This window comes from Aythya ferina (genome assembly GCF_964211825.1).
Source record: "Aythya ferina genome assembly, chromosome: 24".
NCBI lineage: Eukaryota > Metazoa > Chordata > Aves > Anseriformes > Anatidae > Aythya > Aythya ferina.
In genome coordinates, this window is record NC_140322.1 from 761816 (window position 1) to 778495 (window position 16680).

Here is a 16680-nt window from a genome sequence, read left to right on the forward strand (position 1 = left end):
GCATACAGGTGATGGAGATCGGGGCAGGTGTGATGGAGGGGGCTGCTGGAGCCCCTGGAGGCAGCAGCTCTCAGCCTCACAGGAATCCCTGCCAGCTGCTCAGCCTCCACCACACACATCTGCATTTGAGCGTGTTCCCATAATGGCCAAAGCAGATGGTTCATGCATTGTGGAAACAAATGACTTTGGAGCAAATACAATATTGCTGCTCCTCCTGCAACGAAGGATAATGGCAAACCCACCAAGGCTCCAGGAGGGGAGCAGGATTAAAAGCTTCTCCTCTGCACAGAGGACAGCAACTCCATCCATCGGGAAGGATTAGGGGCATCGCCATGGTTACCTTGTAGTGTTGGAGGCAGCGACTCAAGCTGTTTGCATCCATCCCGTGGTGGTAATCGCTGCCGTCCAGCGACTGTGCAGTGCCAGAGACCCAGCTCAGCAGCTCCTGCAGTTTACCCTGGAGAGTCTCATGATGCGTCATGATTTTAGCCTTAAAAACAGAAGTGCACCATTCAGACAAGGAGCAGGGCACTCGAGGGAACCACCAGGATGTGCAGGGTGGGGGGACAGCAGGCAGCAGGGACAGCTGCCAGCTCTACCTTTTGGGTTTCCGCTGCACCACGCAGGTTTAGCAGCCGGGACTCCAGGATATCACTCGCGGAGCTCAGAGACTTCTGGAGGTTCTTGGCATCCTTCTCCAAAGCCTTCAGTAGTTGCTCAGGGACTTCTTCAGGCGGGTTGGCCACAATCCACTTCACGGCGTCCAACTCCTGATTCACTGGAAAGCTGAGCTCCTGCAGTTCAGCGCCCAGGGCCTGAGGCAAGACAGCATCGTTAAGTCTATGGTACGGTTCATCTTCCCACTGCCAAAAGTGATAGCACTGCAGAGGTTTTGGAGAACCAGCTCCAAACACCGTGTGTATCTGCTGGCAAGATTCACTGCAATCAACCCGTTCATGCAGCCCTGCTCAGCTGCCAGCACTCAACTGTCTTTCTCCAGGCTGTAAAATTCATTTCAGCCACACTTAGGTTACTGTCTAAGCACGAGAGGAAGGTAAGCCAGACAGAGTGCCAGAGAGATGGGGTTTGAATATCAATGCCAGTTCAGCCTGAGGCTAACGCCCCGCTTGCTCCCAGAGCAGGGAGGAGGCACAAGGGGAAGCCTGAGAAGTGCTGGGAAGAGGAGGGGAGAGCTCGGCCCTGCCTGGTGCCAGCAGCGCTCACCTCAGCCTGCTGCAGCAGGTCCTGCAGGGCGGCCAGATTCTGCTCTGCTGGCTGCACACGTTTAATTCTCATCTCAATATCTCGGAGCATAGAGAGATAGGAGATCAGCTTCTCGTCGTGCTCCAGGCACATCTTCTTGCTGAACTTGATCTACAGAATCAAATGGTAAAACAAAACCTCAAGTTTAGAGAGAAAACAGACAATTATACATATATCTGCTTCTTTTAAAAAATATAAATGCAATCTCTTAATAGCATTCCATTTCAGGGACTTTCCACTTGGTAGCCTTATCTACAAGATTTACTACAGGAAAAATAGAGTACATGGCTCTTTTTCCAGCATAAGCTTATAAATGGCAAGAGATCTATTGTGTTACAGTAAAAGTGCCAAAAAATGGTCCTACTTATTAGTCATTTGTAAGTAATGCTCTAGCAAAAAGAAGCCACAACTAAGCCTCGAGTGTTTCCAGCCCTACATCACTGGGTCCTTTGCCAAATCCTTTGCAGCTGATGCTGTAACATCAAGCCCCAAACATCCACGACTCACGTTCTGGCTCTCCTCTGCGCCGAGGACCTGGGACAAATTTAACATCAAACATACACAAAAAGCACGTAAAAATGCTGAAACAGCAGAAAGCAGTCACCCACCTGGGCTGGTCTCGCAGACTCTGTCGAGGTCTCCAGCAGCTCCCCCTCCACGATCACGGGTAGGAGCAGGCCCCGGTCGCCAGGTCCTGGCTGCCGGGGCTTCTCCTGGGGCGCTTCGGGGGCACCGGCTCGGCCTGCGCTGGGCTCCGCTGGTTGCTCCTGTGGGGTGCCTTCTCCAAGCTCCAGGGTTGCAGAGGTTTCCTGAACTTCTCCGGGTTCCTCCCTGATGATTAACTCATCTGATTTTTCTCCTGCTGCCGGGGCTGTGGTGAGCACCTCACTGCTGGTTCCCACCTCAGCGTTTTCCTGGGTCTTCCTCTCCTCCATTTCAAGTGGCACAGAGAGATCGTGCCTCTTTCTGCTCTGACCTTCTGTCACCGCTGGAGCTTCCCCTTGTTCTGGGAGAACTGGGAGCTCCTGGTCCCCTGGGAGGATTGCTTCATCTTTCTCAGAAATTGGCTTCTCTTTGTCATCTCTGCTGCTCTCCATCTGCTTTTGCTTGGCTGCATCTTTCGCCAACCTCACAGTAACCTTGGTGGCTCTGTCAAGTTTTGGTTCTGGAGCACTTGAGACAAAGTCCCCCTCCTTCCCTGGAATTTCTTTGGCTACTGGAGCAGGAAGGGACAGCTTTTCCACGGAAGATTTCTCTGGCTGAGCACTGTCCGCTGGGACACCACTCTGCTTTGTTTTCTTTTTCTTGCTTTTCTGTTTCTGGGTAGGTTTTCGCTCAGTTTCACCTACTTCTTCTTGATCTGCTTCTGCATCCAGTCTTGGGGCTTCTCCTACAGGGTGCCTGACAGCTCTTCCATCTGCAAGCTCATCTCCTGCTGGCCTCAGAGGGACACCAGTCTCGGGGGGTTCTCTGGACGTTGTAGGACCCAGCTCTTCCTTCCCGTCACTCACAGAAACAGCTTTCCTCGGGGCTGCCTGTACTGCCTGAGCCAGGCCTGCTGCCTGCTGCCCCCTCACTGCACCTTCCCCTGCCACAACCCCCCTTGCACTAAGATCCCCCTCCCTGCTCCTCTCCGTGCCGCCCTCAGCACCGTGAAGCACCTCTGTGCCAAGGAACGACCGCTGTTCCTCAATCCCCAGCCCTTCCACTTTCCCCGTCCCCTTATCGGCTGCTTCCCCCCTCGATTCCTGCCCCAAGGCCACTCTCACACGGGAGCTGCTTTTTGCAACCCCCTTCCCTGTAGCCTTTATCGCTGCTGTCCCTTCAGAGAGAGGTGCTGTGCCTAATACTAAGGGCTGTTCTGGAGCCACTTCAACCTTTTGTTCTCGCTGATGTGTGACACCATCCCCTGGAGCTTCTTGAGGAAGCAGTTCTGGTTTTCCTTTCCTTGGCATCACCGGGGACGTGGCAGGAGCAGCGGCTGTGTCCCCAGCCAGGCCGCAGCTCACAGCTTCAGACCTGGCCTTGTGCTCAGCACCACCGGGCTTCCCTGCAGCACTGCTAGGGAGGACAACACCTTCCTCTTTTGGAGGTGTTTTTTCCATTTTTTCCTGGGAAAGGCGGGGTTTATCTGCTTTGAGGACCTCAGAACCATATCTGTCTTCGGATATCTGTGAGTCTCGAAGAGCGGCAGCTAATTTTTGGCTAATCAGGCCTTTTTCAACAGCTTCCTTCACAGTCAGTCTTTTTCCACTGCTAGCATCGACAATTCCTCCGCCCCTCATCTGGCTGGTCGCGATGACTTTGGCCATTTCCTCATCCAGCAGCCCCTGCTCCACAGCAGCCTTCAGGGAGAGCCTCTCGCTGACGGTGCCCTCCACAAACCCCCCGCTGTCGGCCTGAGCCTGCAGCAGCCGCAGCGTGGGCAGGGGGTCCACCTTCCCCAGCTTCACCGCCTGGGCACACGTCAGCTTGCCCCCCGTCACCTCATCCTTGATGGCTCTGAAGGGATGGACCTCCAAATACCTCTGGCCGGATTCGATGTCAATTTTACACTTCTTTATGAACTCCGAGTAGGGCACGAGCATGCAGTTCTCAGGATCTACAATGCCTTGTTTCACTTCTGGAGACGCCAGGACTTTCTCCACAACCTGCCTGGGCAGCAAGCCCTCCTTCACCGCCTGGCAGAGCGCCAGTCTCTGACCAGAAACAGGATCGAGGATGCTTCCACCCCCGGCCTGGATTTCTTGCACTTTTCTCTGGAAGTCTAGACTAACAAGCCCTACTGCTACTGCCTGGGGCAAGGGCACCTTCTCCTTCGTTACTGGATGAACGTATTCATGCAGGCACACGCTCTCAGCCTTTGTGAGTTCATTACATAAATCTTGATTGATCAAATCGTGCTTCATCGCGTCATTTACTGAAAGCCTCATTCCAGACACGTGATGAATTATTCCTCCGTCTGCAATCTGCTTGGTCAAGAGCTCAAATGCTTTTTCCTTTTCAAGGAGCCCTTTTTCCACAGACTGCGCAACAGTCAAAGGATGCTTGGTTTTGGGATCCACAATTCCACTGGTTTCAGCCTGCAAGCTAATGAGCTTCTGCCTGGTTGCCTCATCAGTGCTTTTCCCTTTGGAAGCCTTCTCCAGCTTGACCAGCTCTTTCTGACTAGTTGGCTCTATGAGGCCAAGATTTGAAGCCAACGTGACTGATATTTTTTTGCCACGTTTCAAGTCAACAATCCCTCCAGTAACCACCTGCCCTTCCAAGATCCTCATTGCCGTCTCCTTGTCCAGGAGGCCAACTGCGGCAGCATCCTTGATAGAGTAGACAAAGTTATTGCCTGGGTCAAGAACACCGCTTATGGCTTTGTCAGATGCGAGAACCTTCTGGAGAAGCTTCTCATCCATTAAACCTTCTTCAATGACGTCCTCGGTGGTTAATGATTCACATGTCTGTGAGTCGAAGAAGCCACTGAACATCTTCATCTTCTCCATCAGTTTCACTGCCGTGTGGCCAGGCACCACTCCACAGGCCACCGCTTCGTTTAGAAGAAGAGTCTTTCCTGTCTGCTCATGGATTATGCCACCACTTTGGAGCTGTGTTAGCAACATTTCCAAAGTGTCCTCCTCATCCTGCTCTGTAGGGGCTGGCAGGGATGTGTCATCAACACACTCAGCACCCGCCACTTCTTTCCTCTCTCCTTCTTCCACTTTCAATACACCTTCAATGCTTTCAGCGTGCCTCTCCGTTTGCTCAGCCTGTCCGGTTCTAAGGAGCACAATCTCCTCTCCTCCCACCGTGCCATTCTGTATTATTTCCTCTTTTAGCAAATAAATCTCTCTAACGTCTTCCACCTTTAATTCAGGTTCCTCCTCATCCTGAGACCTCTCTGCCATTATTTCCAGTCTCTCTGTACTTTCAGAAATACCCACCAACATGTGGCTTTCGCTTTTCACATCACCTGCCCCAATTTCCAAAGTCCTCTTCTGATCTCTGATATTTTCCACTCCACCTACTATAATAGGCTTGGACTCTTCTGTCTCAATCGTCATTTCTTCCGTTTCTCTGAATCCACTACCAGAATCACTGGGATGTTCTGGCACAGATTTCACCTGATGTTTGTCCTTGCTTGTAGAAGCGATTTGCTCTCTACCAAGTTTGGATTCAGTCTCACTTTGGAAGGTAGCCTGTTCAGTGTAAATCTGCCCTTGCTCCTCCACAAGCAGGATATCTTCTGCACCCTCCAATGGGAGGCTTCCAGGTCCCATCACCACCTCTCCGTTCTCCAAAGCAGTTCTGGGTGGCAGGACCTTTTCGCTTTGCTCTTTTGAAGGAGCAAATTGAAACTCAAGCTGCTGCAAAGCCAAACCGTTGCAAGGCTCTCTTTCAAGAGCTGCATTTGCCTTTGTCTCCTCAAAGCTTTCACTCCCTTCCAACACATGTTCGTAGGATCCATTCTCTTGGGTTTGGATGAGGGCTTTAGCGAGATTGTTCAACTCTCCATCTACCAAGAGCAGCTTCTGGCCATCGTGGATGTTGATGTAGCTGTGGGTCATCAAGTGGAACATCAGCCTTTCGTCGTCGCTCCTTAGCAGAGGGTCACTTTGCTCTTTGTGACCTGTGGGACTCTTTCCAGAGGAGCTCTGGCCATTCCTGCTTCTGCTTGGAGAACCAGCGAGCTGCACGCTGGCCATGACATCAGGTATGACTGTTGATTTCAGCTTCTTCGCCACATCTCTCTCTAAGATGCCATGGTCAACTGCTTTCCTCCAGGACAACACCTCTGTGGTTTCTGGTATAAAGACAGCCTTAATGAGTTGCCTCTTGCTGAGAATCTTGTAAACCAGCTCTGTGGACAGAATTCCTTGCTCTAAAGCATCTGCAACTGGGATGATCTCTCCCGTCTCTGGCCACAGGAGCCCCATGAAGGACCAGAGGGATTCCAGGACCACCAATGCAATCCTTGGTGCTACCAACTCTTTCCTTACAGCTTCGTCAATGGTCAGTCTCTCTCCTGTGACTGTATCAATGATGCCACCTGTCTGGAGCTGCCGGATTAGAAGTGTGCATGCCAAATCCTGGTCAATTAAATTATGTCTCACAGCCTCGTCCACAGTCAGCCTGTGCCCTGTCCTGGGGTCAACGATGCCACCAGCAAAGAGCTGGGCTTCCAGCAACCTCACTGTTACCTGTCTGTCTATTAGCCCTTCCTGGACGGCACGGAAGATGCTGACTTTTCTGCCCGATTTCAAGCTCACCATCCCACCCGCCAGCTGCTTGACTGGGAGCAGCCTCAGTCCAGTCTCTTGGTGGATGATGCATCGGTGCATGAGCTCTGGCAGACTGATTTTCTCTGCAGTGTTGGGGTCAATCAAATCCTTGCCACATTCCAGGTGAGACAGCAGTCTGGAATAAAGCTGTGGGGTAAGGAGCCTTTCTTGTAGAGCTGTCTCCATGCTGATTCTGCCCTGAGGGGTTTTAAAGCCTCCAGTGACGAGTTCAACCTCAAGAATCTTTAGCCCAATGCTCTCACTAATCCTCCCCTCTTCTATTGCAGCAGCAACAGGTAGGAGCTGCCTCCCTTCACGTCGGACTTCATCCACCTGCTGGAGAGCATCCTTCAATTCCTGCAGCACCTGGAATGTCCTGAGATCAATGATGTTTCTTGCCAGACCTTCCTTCAGGGAGAGTTTTTCACTGGTCTCCGGAACATCCAAGTCAGATGTGATAACCTGGGCCTCTAAGAGGACAAGGCCAGTATCCTGATCTATCAGACCTCTCTGCATGGCACCAAAGACAGGGAATATTTCTACTGTGCCAAGATCGATCACTCCCGCCACTGCTCCGCTGCCCTAGAACAGAAAGAGAAGGAAAAGAATCAAACCAAAATCAAACATTTCCAGTGCTTGGATTGCATGAGTTCTAGGGAGGTACCAGTTTAAAAAAAAAAAAAGTTTCAAAACCCCAAACAGGCTAGAAAGCAAGTCCCAAAGTGTTCAAAATGCAACTCCAAAGGCATTGCAGCACACAAATTGGTGCATTTGCTAGCTTTCAGGTTGCCAGTGAATTTTGATGCACAGCGAGTCCATCACCAAGGGCAGCACCCAAATGCTTCCAACATCCACCACCAGTAATGCAGTAAAACAGCAAGCAGCAACACCCAGACGTGTTCCTAATGCTCCACAGAGAAACAGGGAAGGAAACCGACAAACACACCAAAACTGTCCAACGACTCCATTTAAAAAAAAAATAAAGACAACAGGAATCCCACTTTGTACTAACAGAAGAGAAAAAAAAAAAAAACAAAAAAAAACAAAAAAAAAAAAACAAGGACATCACTTCAGGGTATCCAGGAAGCTCTCCCAGTGCAGTTTCCACCCTGATTCCTGCCATGCTTAAATCCTGCTCTTTAATGAAGGATGCCCAGGGAACACCGGGGGTCTCGTGCCATGGAGGAGCTCCCCAGCACCACAACCAGCCAAGCACAAGAGCATGGGCACTGCCCTGACATGCACAGCAACTCCTCAAGCACATCCAACTGCTCCGGCACCTGGAGGCAGCCGTGCTCTTTAGGGCAAGGGAAGAAATATAAGAAGTTGTTGCTCCCAGCATGGAGACAGTGACAGACTGGGAACAGACCACCTAACTTTGGTATTTCTGGGCCTTTTCCTTCTGGCACCCCCACGGGGAGGGGAAGAATTCAGATAACGACACAGAGTAAGAGCGCTCTGGACCTTTGGATTTCTCCCAGTTGCACGGTTTAGGTGTAAAGTTGGCCCAAGCACTAAAATATTTCTGTTGGGACAGGGAGGAGTGAATCTGGATCCCAGGGAACTCAGATGTTGGTAACAAGAAGTCTGACAGCCCAGGCAGGCGGGTGCCTTGGAGCAGTGGCACGGCAGAGGATGCCACCTCCACCACGCTGCGTGCAGCTCCCCCAGCCACGGAGGCTGGGTGGGTCTGCTGGGAAACACCAAGCTCCCACCAGCATCACCAGACTCTGACATGCGTGTTTGGAAATGAACAAGCCATTGAAAGACAGAGAAGAAGAGGAGAAAGAGGATGATAAAGGAGGAGATGGGAGAGAGGGGAGTAAAAGGCTTTTACTTACCAGAGTTGCAGGGTGTGCCTTGAGCAGTTAAAGACAGAGCCTTATGGAGCAGTTCAGCCGTATCACACACAGTGTAAAGCTTGGTGTTAGCGTCCAGCATGCGACTGTTTTGTTTGCAAAAAGAACCCCACACACAGGTCGTCCTCTTTCACTTTGTGTGTTTTGTTTAAGTCCCGGAGGGTTAGTTAAACTTGTAAGCAAGGATGTCAGTTAATCTTAAAAACAGTTGACGTGAAACACAAACTGTACAGGGACACATCATGCTCAATTTAGCGCGTTCTGCTTTGCTTTTTTTTTTTTTTCTTTTTTACTTTTATAACCTCTGTCTTGACAATTGGATGTTTCCAGCAAGCAAATGTTAAGAGTCCTTCATGCTCCCTGTACAATGAAGCAACTGTACCACACAACAGCCACATAACAATCTCATAAATGGGCCAAGGATCTATGGCAGAGCCCCAGTGCCATCTTGTTTCTTTTCCTGGGCTTTGTCGAGAGCGTGAGTGAAAACTGTTCTGACCTGAGCCCCACAGCACGCTCCTGCTGCAGGGAAATGGCCCCAGGAGAAGGCTTGCACACCAAGGTCGTTTTCCTGCCCGGGAGGGAGGAAAAGGGAAAGGGAACAGTGTCCTTTCCACTGGCAGGCTTCTCTCAGCTGCAGCAGTGGCAGAGGTGTTGAAGCCGATGGCTGAGCCACCACCACTGCCTGGAGCAGGTTTGCTGTGTGGGGCAGCGGCACGGTGGGCTCACTCTGCCAGACAGCAGCTAACAGGACTTGCATGGAGACAGCCAAAATGTGTTGGGAAGCCCAATTCAAAAGGGAGATGCTGTATTCGTAAGTGAAAGCTGGAGATACAGATCTCGGATAAGCAGCCCTATCCCCATCTTCCCCTGATCTGCTAGAGCAGGGCTTCACTCACGGACCCAGCAGCCCAAACCCGCACCATGTCCAGATCTAAGTAGGCCGTTGCTTCAGAGTACAGGGAGCCAGCAAGCAAACACACAAATATATCCATCGACACATGTATATACACTTATATAACACGTACATGTATATCTGTGAACGACTGAGGACAGCTCACACCAGCACAGAGGCAGTAAGGACGCGCCTGGAGCCCCCCTACCCCACGGGACTGGCAGGAGCACTGGGGCCCAGCGGGCCCAGCTGGGGGCAGCGCAGGTCCCGTGTTTGCTGGGGGCCTGGTGGGACAACGCAGTCCCCTTCCACTTGGAGGGCAACTTCATACAGGCACAACCCAAACAAATCCCTCGCCAGGCCCTGAGATGTGTGAGGCCATGGAGGTGAACGTGCTTCTGCAGAAACCCACCTCCGTGTGCCTCCTGCATGCGGGCCGCCTGCGAGCCCCAGCCCGCCCTGGTTAAACACCACACGGGCATTACTGGAGGAGACAGGCTTGGCAAGGGCACAACTTTCAGGACAGAACTCCATTTTCCTCTTTGCCCACCACGTGAGCAAGCCAAAATTTTCACAGCTCTGACTGAAAGCATCGCAAAGGACAGCTCCCTCACAGGGACCTGCAACAGGAGGTCAACAGCTCCTGCTCGGCCACCAGTGGCCAGCCCAGCCCAGCCACTTCAGCTCATGGACAGAAGAGATGGGAGGCAACCACATGCAAGTAAGAAAGCTGATGGGCAGGAGTGGCTGGTGGCCATGAGACACACAACCGAGCACAACTGTGCTCACACCCTGAGGAGAGCCCTGTGCCATGCGGCCACTGGGCCGAGCGGGGACCAGTACCTTGTGCTCTGCCTCCTGAGCCAGCTGGCTCTGGAGCTGCTGGAGCTGCTCCGTGGAGTCGCTGCAGAGCGCCTGGTAGGTGTCCTTCAGGGCAGCGATCTGAGCAGAAATCTGTTCCTTCTCCTGATGGGAAAGCCTGCAAGGGAAAGGAAAAACTCTCAGGGAAGTTAGACAAACCATCTCCCAGCTCTGTAGAATGAACGAGGTTTTCTCATGAAGGAAAAGGCCAAACCCACAATGAGCCTCCTCTTCACACTGCCCTACTTTTTGCCTGGCACAGTGAAAATGAGGGACAGTAATTGTGCTCGGCAGAGACTGACCTGCATGATAATGACCAAATCCCCAAATATTCGGGGTTGGTTCACTACTAAAGTGGATTAGTATTGTCTCAACAGAATAAACAGATTTCATAGCTCATAGTTGTTGCAGATGAGAAAAATGGCCACTTTCCTGTGCAGCTGGTCACTGTTTTCAATGGCAATCAGGCACTGGGCTTTGAGGACAGCAGCCCACCAGCACCCACCTCGAGGTACCTCAGCTCCCCCCTCTGCTCCCCCTGCCTCCCTCCCTCCTCAGGCTGCACTCACTTGTGGCTGTGCTTCGCCAGGAAGATTTGTGAAGTTTTGATGGCCTCAGAGACCTGCTCCTTCTTTGCAGCCAGCTCCTCATTGAGGGCCTGTTGAAAAAGCAGAAGGAAGCTTAATTCAGCTGTGGAAAAAAGAGTTAAAGTTAAACAAACAGCCTCACATTGCCCTCACAAAGCATTCCATAGGAAGCCTCAGGGCTTCTGGTCATTAGAGATACAGGAAAGCTCTCCTGGAAGCAGAATAACGCCGTGATACAACAAGGACAGGCACATGTAACATGCATTGGTCAGAGATGGACAGAGAAGGCCCTGTGTTTACCTGCTGCTCTGAGATGGACTTCTCGATGTCGCCCAGCTCTCTGCTGCTCCTGGCAGCAGCCGTCCTGCCTTGCACGCTCTGCCTCAAGCCCGAGGCCCAGCCCAGGAGCTCTTTCACCTTGTCCACATGCTCCTGCTTCTCTTCCTCCACTACTTTCTGCAAACAGAAGAGAAAGACAACCATGTTGAGGGGGTCCCAGCTGTCCAGAGGCACAGAGGTTCTCAGGAGCAACACAACCTAAATGTGGAACTGAAAAGCTGAGGGCGGATGTCAGAGAAGCCAAGCAGCATCCTTGGGGTGCCAGGAAACGAGCCTGGACGATTGGAATGGAGTTCAGTTCCGTACAATCCCCTTACCTCCTCTTCCTCCAGGCGCCGCAGAGCATCGCTGATGTACTTCACGTGCTGCGTGGTTAGTGTCACCAGAGCTGTATAGCGAGTCCGCAAATCCATGAACTGCAAGGGAGAGATGGAGAAACAGGATGCATCAGTCACAACCAGTGAATCAGTGCAACGCACCGTACAGTACGCGACATGGATGCACCATCTCTCCCTTGGGAAGATCCCCAGGCCCCTCGCAGACCCAGTATAGCACCACTGAAATGCAGCAACTCTGGAGGGGAGGGATGTGGCCACACACGGCATGCTGCACAACACTGGAGCGAAGGGAAGACTCCGGTCACGGACACTGGGGCGGGTGCTCAACTCTTACAAAGAGGGCCACTGGGATCTTTAAAATCCACATGGAGCAGACAGGAGCTCAGTCTCTAAAGGGCTCATCCCAAAGATGCACACACAGTAATGCTGCATGGCGCTCTGGTTATTTACCTCGCCGGGCCGAAGGGCTGAGCTGACCCTGCTGGATTTGACCCAGGGGTTCCCAGGAGTCTAGGTATTTCATACCTGGTGCTTAGAGCACTAAGCCATCCTCTCTGGCTATTGGAAAAAACAGCGAGGGTGGAAACTTTATTTATACAGAGAGTTCAGCAGAAAGGAGCTCATTTCACAGAGGCTGCTTGGCGATTTGCTCAGAGTAGAGGAGCCCCCCCCACACCACCACCCCTCGTGAGGGGTGCAGACGTGTTCCCACCTCCTGCGTGATGGCATCTGAGGATGAGAGCATGCGCCGACGTTTCATGGGGGACTTCTGCTGCGACTCCACAAACGCTCGGTAAGTCATGAGCTGCAACTCATAGTCCTGCGGAGGAAACCAGGGTGGAGAGAAAGATGTTGCAGTCATCTCTTTCATACTGCACTCTTGGATCTCTAATTCCTGCTAGTTTGCCTGCAGTTGGATCTCTGCTCGTGCCCAAAGTTAAGAGCATGCAAGATGCAAACTGTCCCGGGGCTGTTTCTACCCAGACAGCTGTGCCCTAGGTTTAGGAAGGGCCCATACCTTGACAGCAGCCGAGTATTGCTGGGAGAACTTCTGACACTGGTCCAGTTTGGCTTGATTTTTCTCAATTTCTGCAGCCAAAGCCTTCAACAAAATCCAAAGCAAAATGGTTGTCAAGATGATTGCCGCAGGTGAAATGTGCTGGATTTCAGTCCCTGTCCTTTTTGGTGAAGCCTTATAGTCTCCATTTTTTTTTAATGCAAGGCCCCTTTCCACACCAAGTTAAGCAGCTTCTCTGCTTCTCAGACAGCTCAGGTCTACATTCTCTTCCCCACCCCATTTCACGTGCCTTAAAGCATTCATGTTTTCAAGCTTACAGGTTGAAAAAAAGAGACACAGTCACTGCAGTGACCACGCTGTCAAGACATCTCAAGCTCCTGTCTCACCGTTTGCTGGCTCAGCTGCTCCGACAGCACCCGGCTGTCCTCTGCCTGCCCAGGTTTCATCAGCTCCTGCTGGATGGTGATCTCCTCGATCCACTGGATTAGGGCGCTGTGGCACTGCCGGTAATCGCTCAGCACCTCCTGGATGCTTTCTAGCTCCGTGTGGCTGAAAGGAAAATCAGGACAAGAGGAGGATGAAGACCTGCCATAGGCTGTAGGGATATCCCAGTCCCCACTGGGACTCCCAGCTGGAAAAGTATCACGGCAAAGCAGCTGGTTGAAGCTCTCAGCTGCAGCATGAAAGCAATTCTGCAAACGGAGGCAGGTTTCTCACCGGGTCTCAATCTGGGTGCAGACTCTCTGCCAGCGATCCCACAGCTGGCTTTCCTTCTCCTGAAAGCGCTCGAGGTCGATGCTGCGCTCCTGCCTCAGCTGGTACAGCTGCTCCCCAACTGCCTTTGCCTTTGCCATCTCCTCCTTCAGCACGGAGAACACGGAGCTCTTGTCCTTCACTTCCCCAAGCCATTGCTTCAAAAAACAGCAAGAGACAGCTTGAGTTTAACTTCAGGGAAAACACAACACACGGCTTCCCCTAAGGCTGCCATTAAATCAGAGATTCTCTGCTTAAAAAGCCTGAAAAGCCTGAGAAAGCTGCAAAGAACAAGCCGATTACAGACTTAGGAGATGCCAAATGGAAGGGAGCATGCTGCCAGCTAGGAGCAAGTCAGATTGGATCATCAGCCCCTGTCTTAGAGCAGAGGACATGTAGCTGCCAAGACGTTCGTATGTATTAGCTTGTGCCCTACAAGTGAGAGCACAAGGCCAGAGCAGCTCCTTTACCTTTACAGAACAATAGGGGATCACATAAGGAGGACAAAACCTTCCTGGCAGCTATTTTGGGCAAGAAAAACAGCATGCAACATAAATTCAGCACAGAAAGGGAAGGACCCTGCTTGGCAAACACCAAAGCGCTGGCTGGTTTCTCCCTGCAGCCTTTGAAGTGAACAACACCAACCTGTAGGGCAGTTCTGTGGGACTGAATGGCTGTCAGGTCAGCCGGGACAGCCTCCTCCTGGCTCAGCTTGACCTCAAAGCCTTTGACCAGAGACTCTGCTCCTTGGGTGCTACGAATAATGACATCAACCGTCTTCAACCTGGCAAATCAGAGAGAGACGGCACATTGACACCCCAAATTTGGCAGAGATCCTCTTGGCGGTGAGGCTGTTTGCACCACCTGCCGCAGACTGATGGCGCTCAACACAAGTTGTTGGGTTAGAGGAACAGCAGAAGGGTTTGGAGCAGTCAGACACAAAAAGGTACCCACGAAGAGAGGCAGGTCCCAACTCACTTGTCCAGGTAGATGGAAGACAGCCCGTACATCTGCTCCATCTTGTTCACCACCAAGTCGAGTTCAGAACGCAAATGCGGCGTGCTGGACCCGGCAGGAGCTTTGTCGAGGAAGCTGTAACACCTCTCAGAAACATACCGCAGGTCGGATTTGAGCTTCTGCAGATCCTCCTGCACGCGCTGTGGAAGGAAGGAACGAACGTGAAATGGGCACCCAAGCAGGCAGAGAAAAGCAGGATTGTCCTGATGAAGGGAATGGGGATGAAATCAAGCAGGAAGCCCGCCTGATTTCCTGCGTGCTTTCTGTGCAAGATCCCCTCAAACACACAGAGGCAGGCACCCACTGCCCACACATTCAGCACAGGGAAGTTGAAGCCAGCCCAGGCACAAGCCACGAGCAGCAGCCGGCAGCTTCCTCCCCTCCGTGGCTCTCAGCAGCACTGACCTCCTGCTCGGCGATGCGGAGGGTGTTCTCCTGGATGCTGTCACCGTCTGCTCGGGTGCTGCTGGGGGACTGGATGCGGCTCACGAGTCGCTGCTCGCACTCCTCCAGGCGCAGACGGATGTTCTTGAGCTCGGAGAGATACGTCCTGGCAACAGTCTCGTCCTTGTCTTCTGCACATCACAGACAAAGCAAAAGAGCAGCTCTCAGCCCCGCTTGGTTCCTTCCTGGAGCCCCGGAGCCACGCACAGCACTAAGGTGCTGGGGGTCTCAGCTCAGGTGGAAAATGAAGCAAATCAAGTCAACTCATTCTAACACTGCCAAGAACGAGTCCAGCCACAGGACACCTCACGTGGCCAAGCCAAGACCCCCCAGTCCCAGTGGGACTTGGTCCTGCTGTGCCCCCAGCTCTGAACAGTGGGGCTGTGGCTGCCACAAACATTTTGTTAAATGACTGAACACGGCGAGGACTCTGTGCTCAGAATGTGTCCTGACTACTGACTAGACTCGTCTCCAACAACGTTAGAATAAGAGGACTTGGCAGTTAACCTGAATATGCAAAGCCCAAGCCTGCTCTGCAGGAACATCGCTGGACAAAGGCTGAACATTTGAATGGATGGAGGAATAAGTAGAGCAGCTGCACACAGCATCATCCAGCCAGCTCAGAAAAAAAATGAGAAAATGAAGCCGTCCCATAAATCCTTTGTTTATTAGTCCCCACAGCTCCTGGTTAATCCATCAGCCCTGTGAAGCTTACCATTCTCCATGGACTCCAGCAGCTGTCGGATGTGTTCCTTGGATGCCTCCACTTCTTCCTCCAAGCGCAGCCGGTCTGACACCGAGAAGAGCTCCGAGTCCCGGCTGTCCTGCAGGAAGTCCTCATAGTGCGCCTGGAGGCTCCTCATGGCTTGCTGGCACTCCCCTTGAGCCAGGGATCTGAGCTGCAAGTGGAAAAGCAACGTCCATTTCCAGCCTCCTGCAGGTCACCTGAAGCCAGCCTCCCAGCCGCAGCACCTCCACTTGCCAAGTATTTCCTCTCCCGAGGAGAAAAGCTGAGCTCCTCCGTATCAGCCTCACGTCTCCCTCCAGCCTTGCTCACTCCCCAGTGAAATGCTAACTCCACAATCTCTTATTTCAGTTCAGTGCAAACTGCTGATGCTTTTTTTTTTTTTTTAACTGGGAAGAAATGTAATCATTTTGCACTGAAATCCGGTCAAAGACCCTTGGCCTCCCGGTCCTTGTGGTCTCTGCTCTTCCCTTTAACGCCGGCAGTGCAGCAGTGCAGCTCAGGAGCCAGGCACACAGAAGTTTCCACCGTACCTTTTCCATGCTGAAGCTTTGCACCAAGGCGATGTCCTTCCGCAGGTAGTTCCAGGAGATGAGGCTCTTTGTGTTCATGTGGAGCTGGTGCCACAGAGCCATCACTTTCTGGTACAACTGCTCAACCCTACGAAGGGAAGGAGCAGATCTGTCAGCCCCAGAGCTCCCCAGCACAGCAGCCCTGACCCCGCTCATGCTGGCCACCACTGCCGAGCAGCAGCCCCCCAAGCCAGCAATCCCAGCCTACAGCAACACTCCTGCTCTCCTGCAGCTCAGTGCAGGAGGTCTCTCCAGGAATCCCTCCTCCCAAACTGGTATTTGCTCTCTTACAAGCTACCAGAGCTGTTGCTGTGACAGGGTTTGCAGCCCTACATCCACGAGGGATTCCTTGGAGCTCACCCCTGCTCCTCCACCCCGGCTGCTTCCCACAAGGAGCTGCTCCTCCCATGCCATCACCCTGCCTCTTGCAATTCATGCTGACCAAACGCCAGGCAGGGATGTTCTCCCCTGCCCCCAGCACAGCACACCTCTGAGAAGTAAATAACCACCGCGCAAAGGATCCCTGCAACCCTGGGTAGCGGAGACCAGCCAGTTACCTGTTGGCCACCTCAATGGCCTCTTTGTTGGGAGGGGGGATCAAGAAGCACACCGAGGGCACCATGGCCTCGTTCCCCGTGGGGCTGATCACCTTCCACTTGGTTCTCTGGGAGTTGTCTTCCAGCACGCACTCGTCGTTCCTGCAGATGGTGATCTGC

General features: G+C 52.5%; 1 protein-coding gene across 1 annotated transcript in view; it reads right to left on the bottom strand.

The window, feature by feature from the left end:
• MACF1 (microtubule actin crosslinking factor 1) overlaps positions 1-16680 on the bottom strand; it is a 136260-nt gene that overhangs the window by 67549 nt on the left and 52031 nt on the right. The window contains exons 22-39 of the mRNA XM_084496861.1: positions 16522-16676; positions 15926-16052; positions 15363-15546; positions 14609-14778; positions 14165-14343; positions 13832-13970; positions 13151-13344; positions 12820-12982; positions 12434-12517; positions 12128-12235; positions 11395-11493; positions 11039-11194; positions 10721-10809; positions 10134-10269; positions 1872-7118; positions 1225-1374; positions 600-815; positions 341-490 (exon numbers count right to left, since the gene is read on the bottom strand). Coding sequence (XP_084352987.1) covers positions 341-490; positions 600-815; positions 1225-1374; positions 1872-7118; positions 10134-10269; positions 10721-10809; positions 11039-11194; positions 11395-11493; positions 12128-12235; positions 12434-12517; positions 12820-12982; positions 13151-13344; positions 13832-13970; positions 14165-14343; positions 14609-14778; positions 15363-15546; positions 15926-16052; positions 16522-16676 — 7746 coding nt within the window. The remainder of the gene's footprint in view (positions 1-340; positions 491-599; positions 816-1224; positions 1375-1871; positions 7119-10133; positions 10270-10720; positions 10810-11038; positions 11195-11394; positions 11494-12127; positions 12236-12433; positions 12518-12819; positions 12983-13150; positions 13345-13831; positions 13971-14164; positions 14344-14608; positions 14779-15362; positions 15547-15925; positions 16053-16521; positions 16677-16680) is intronic.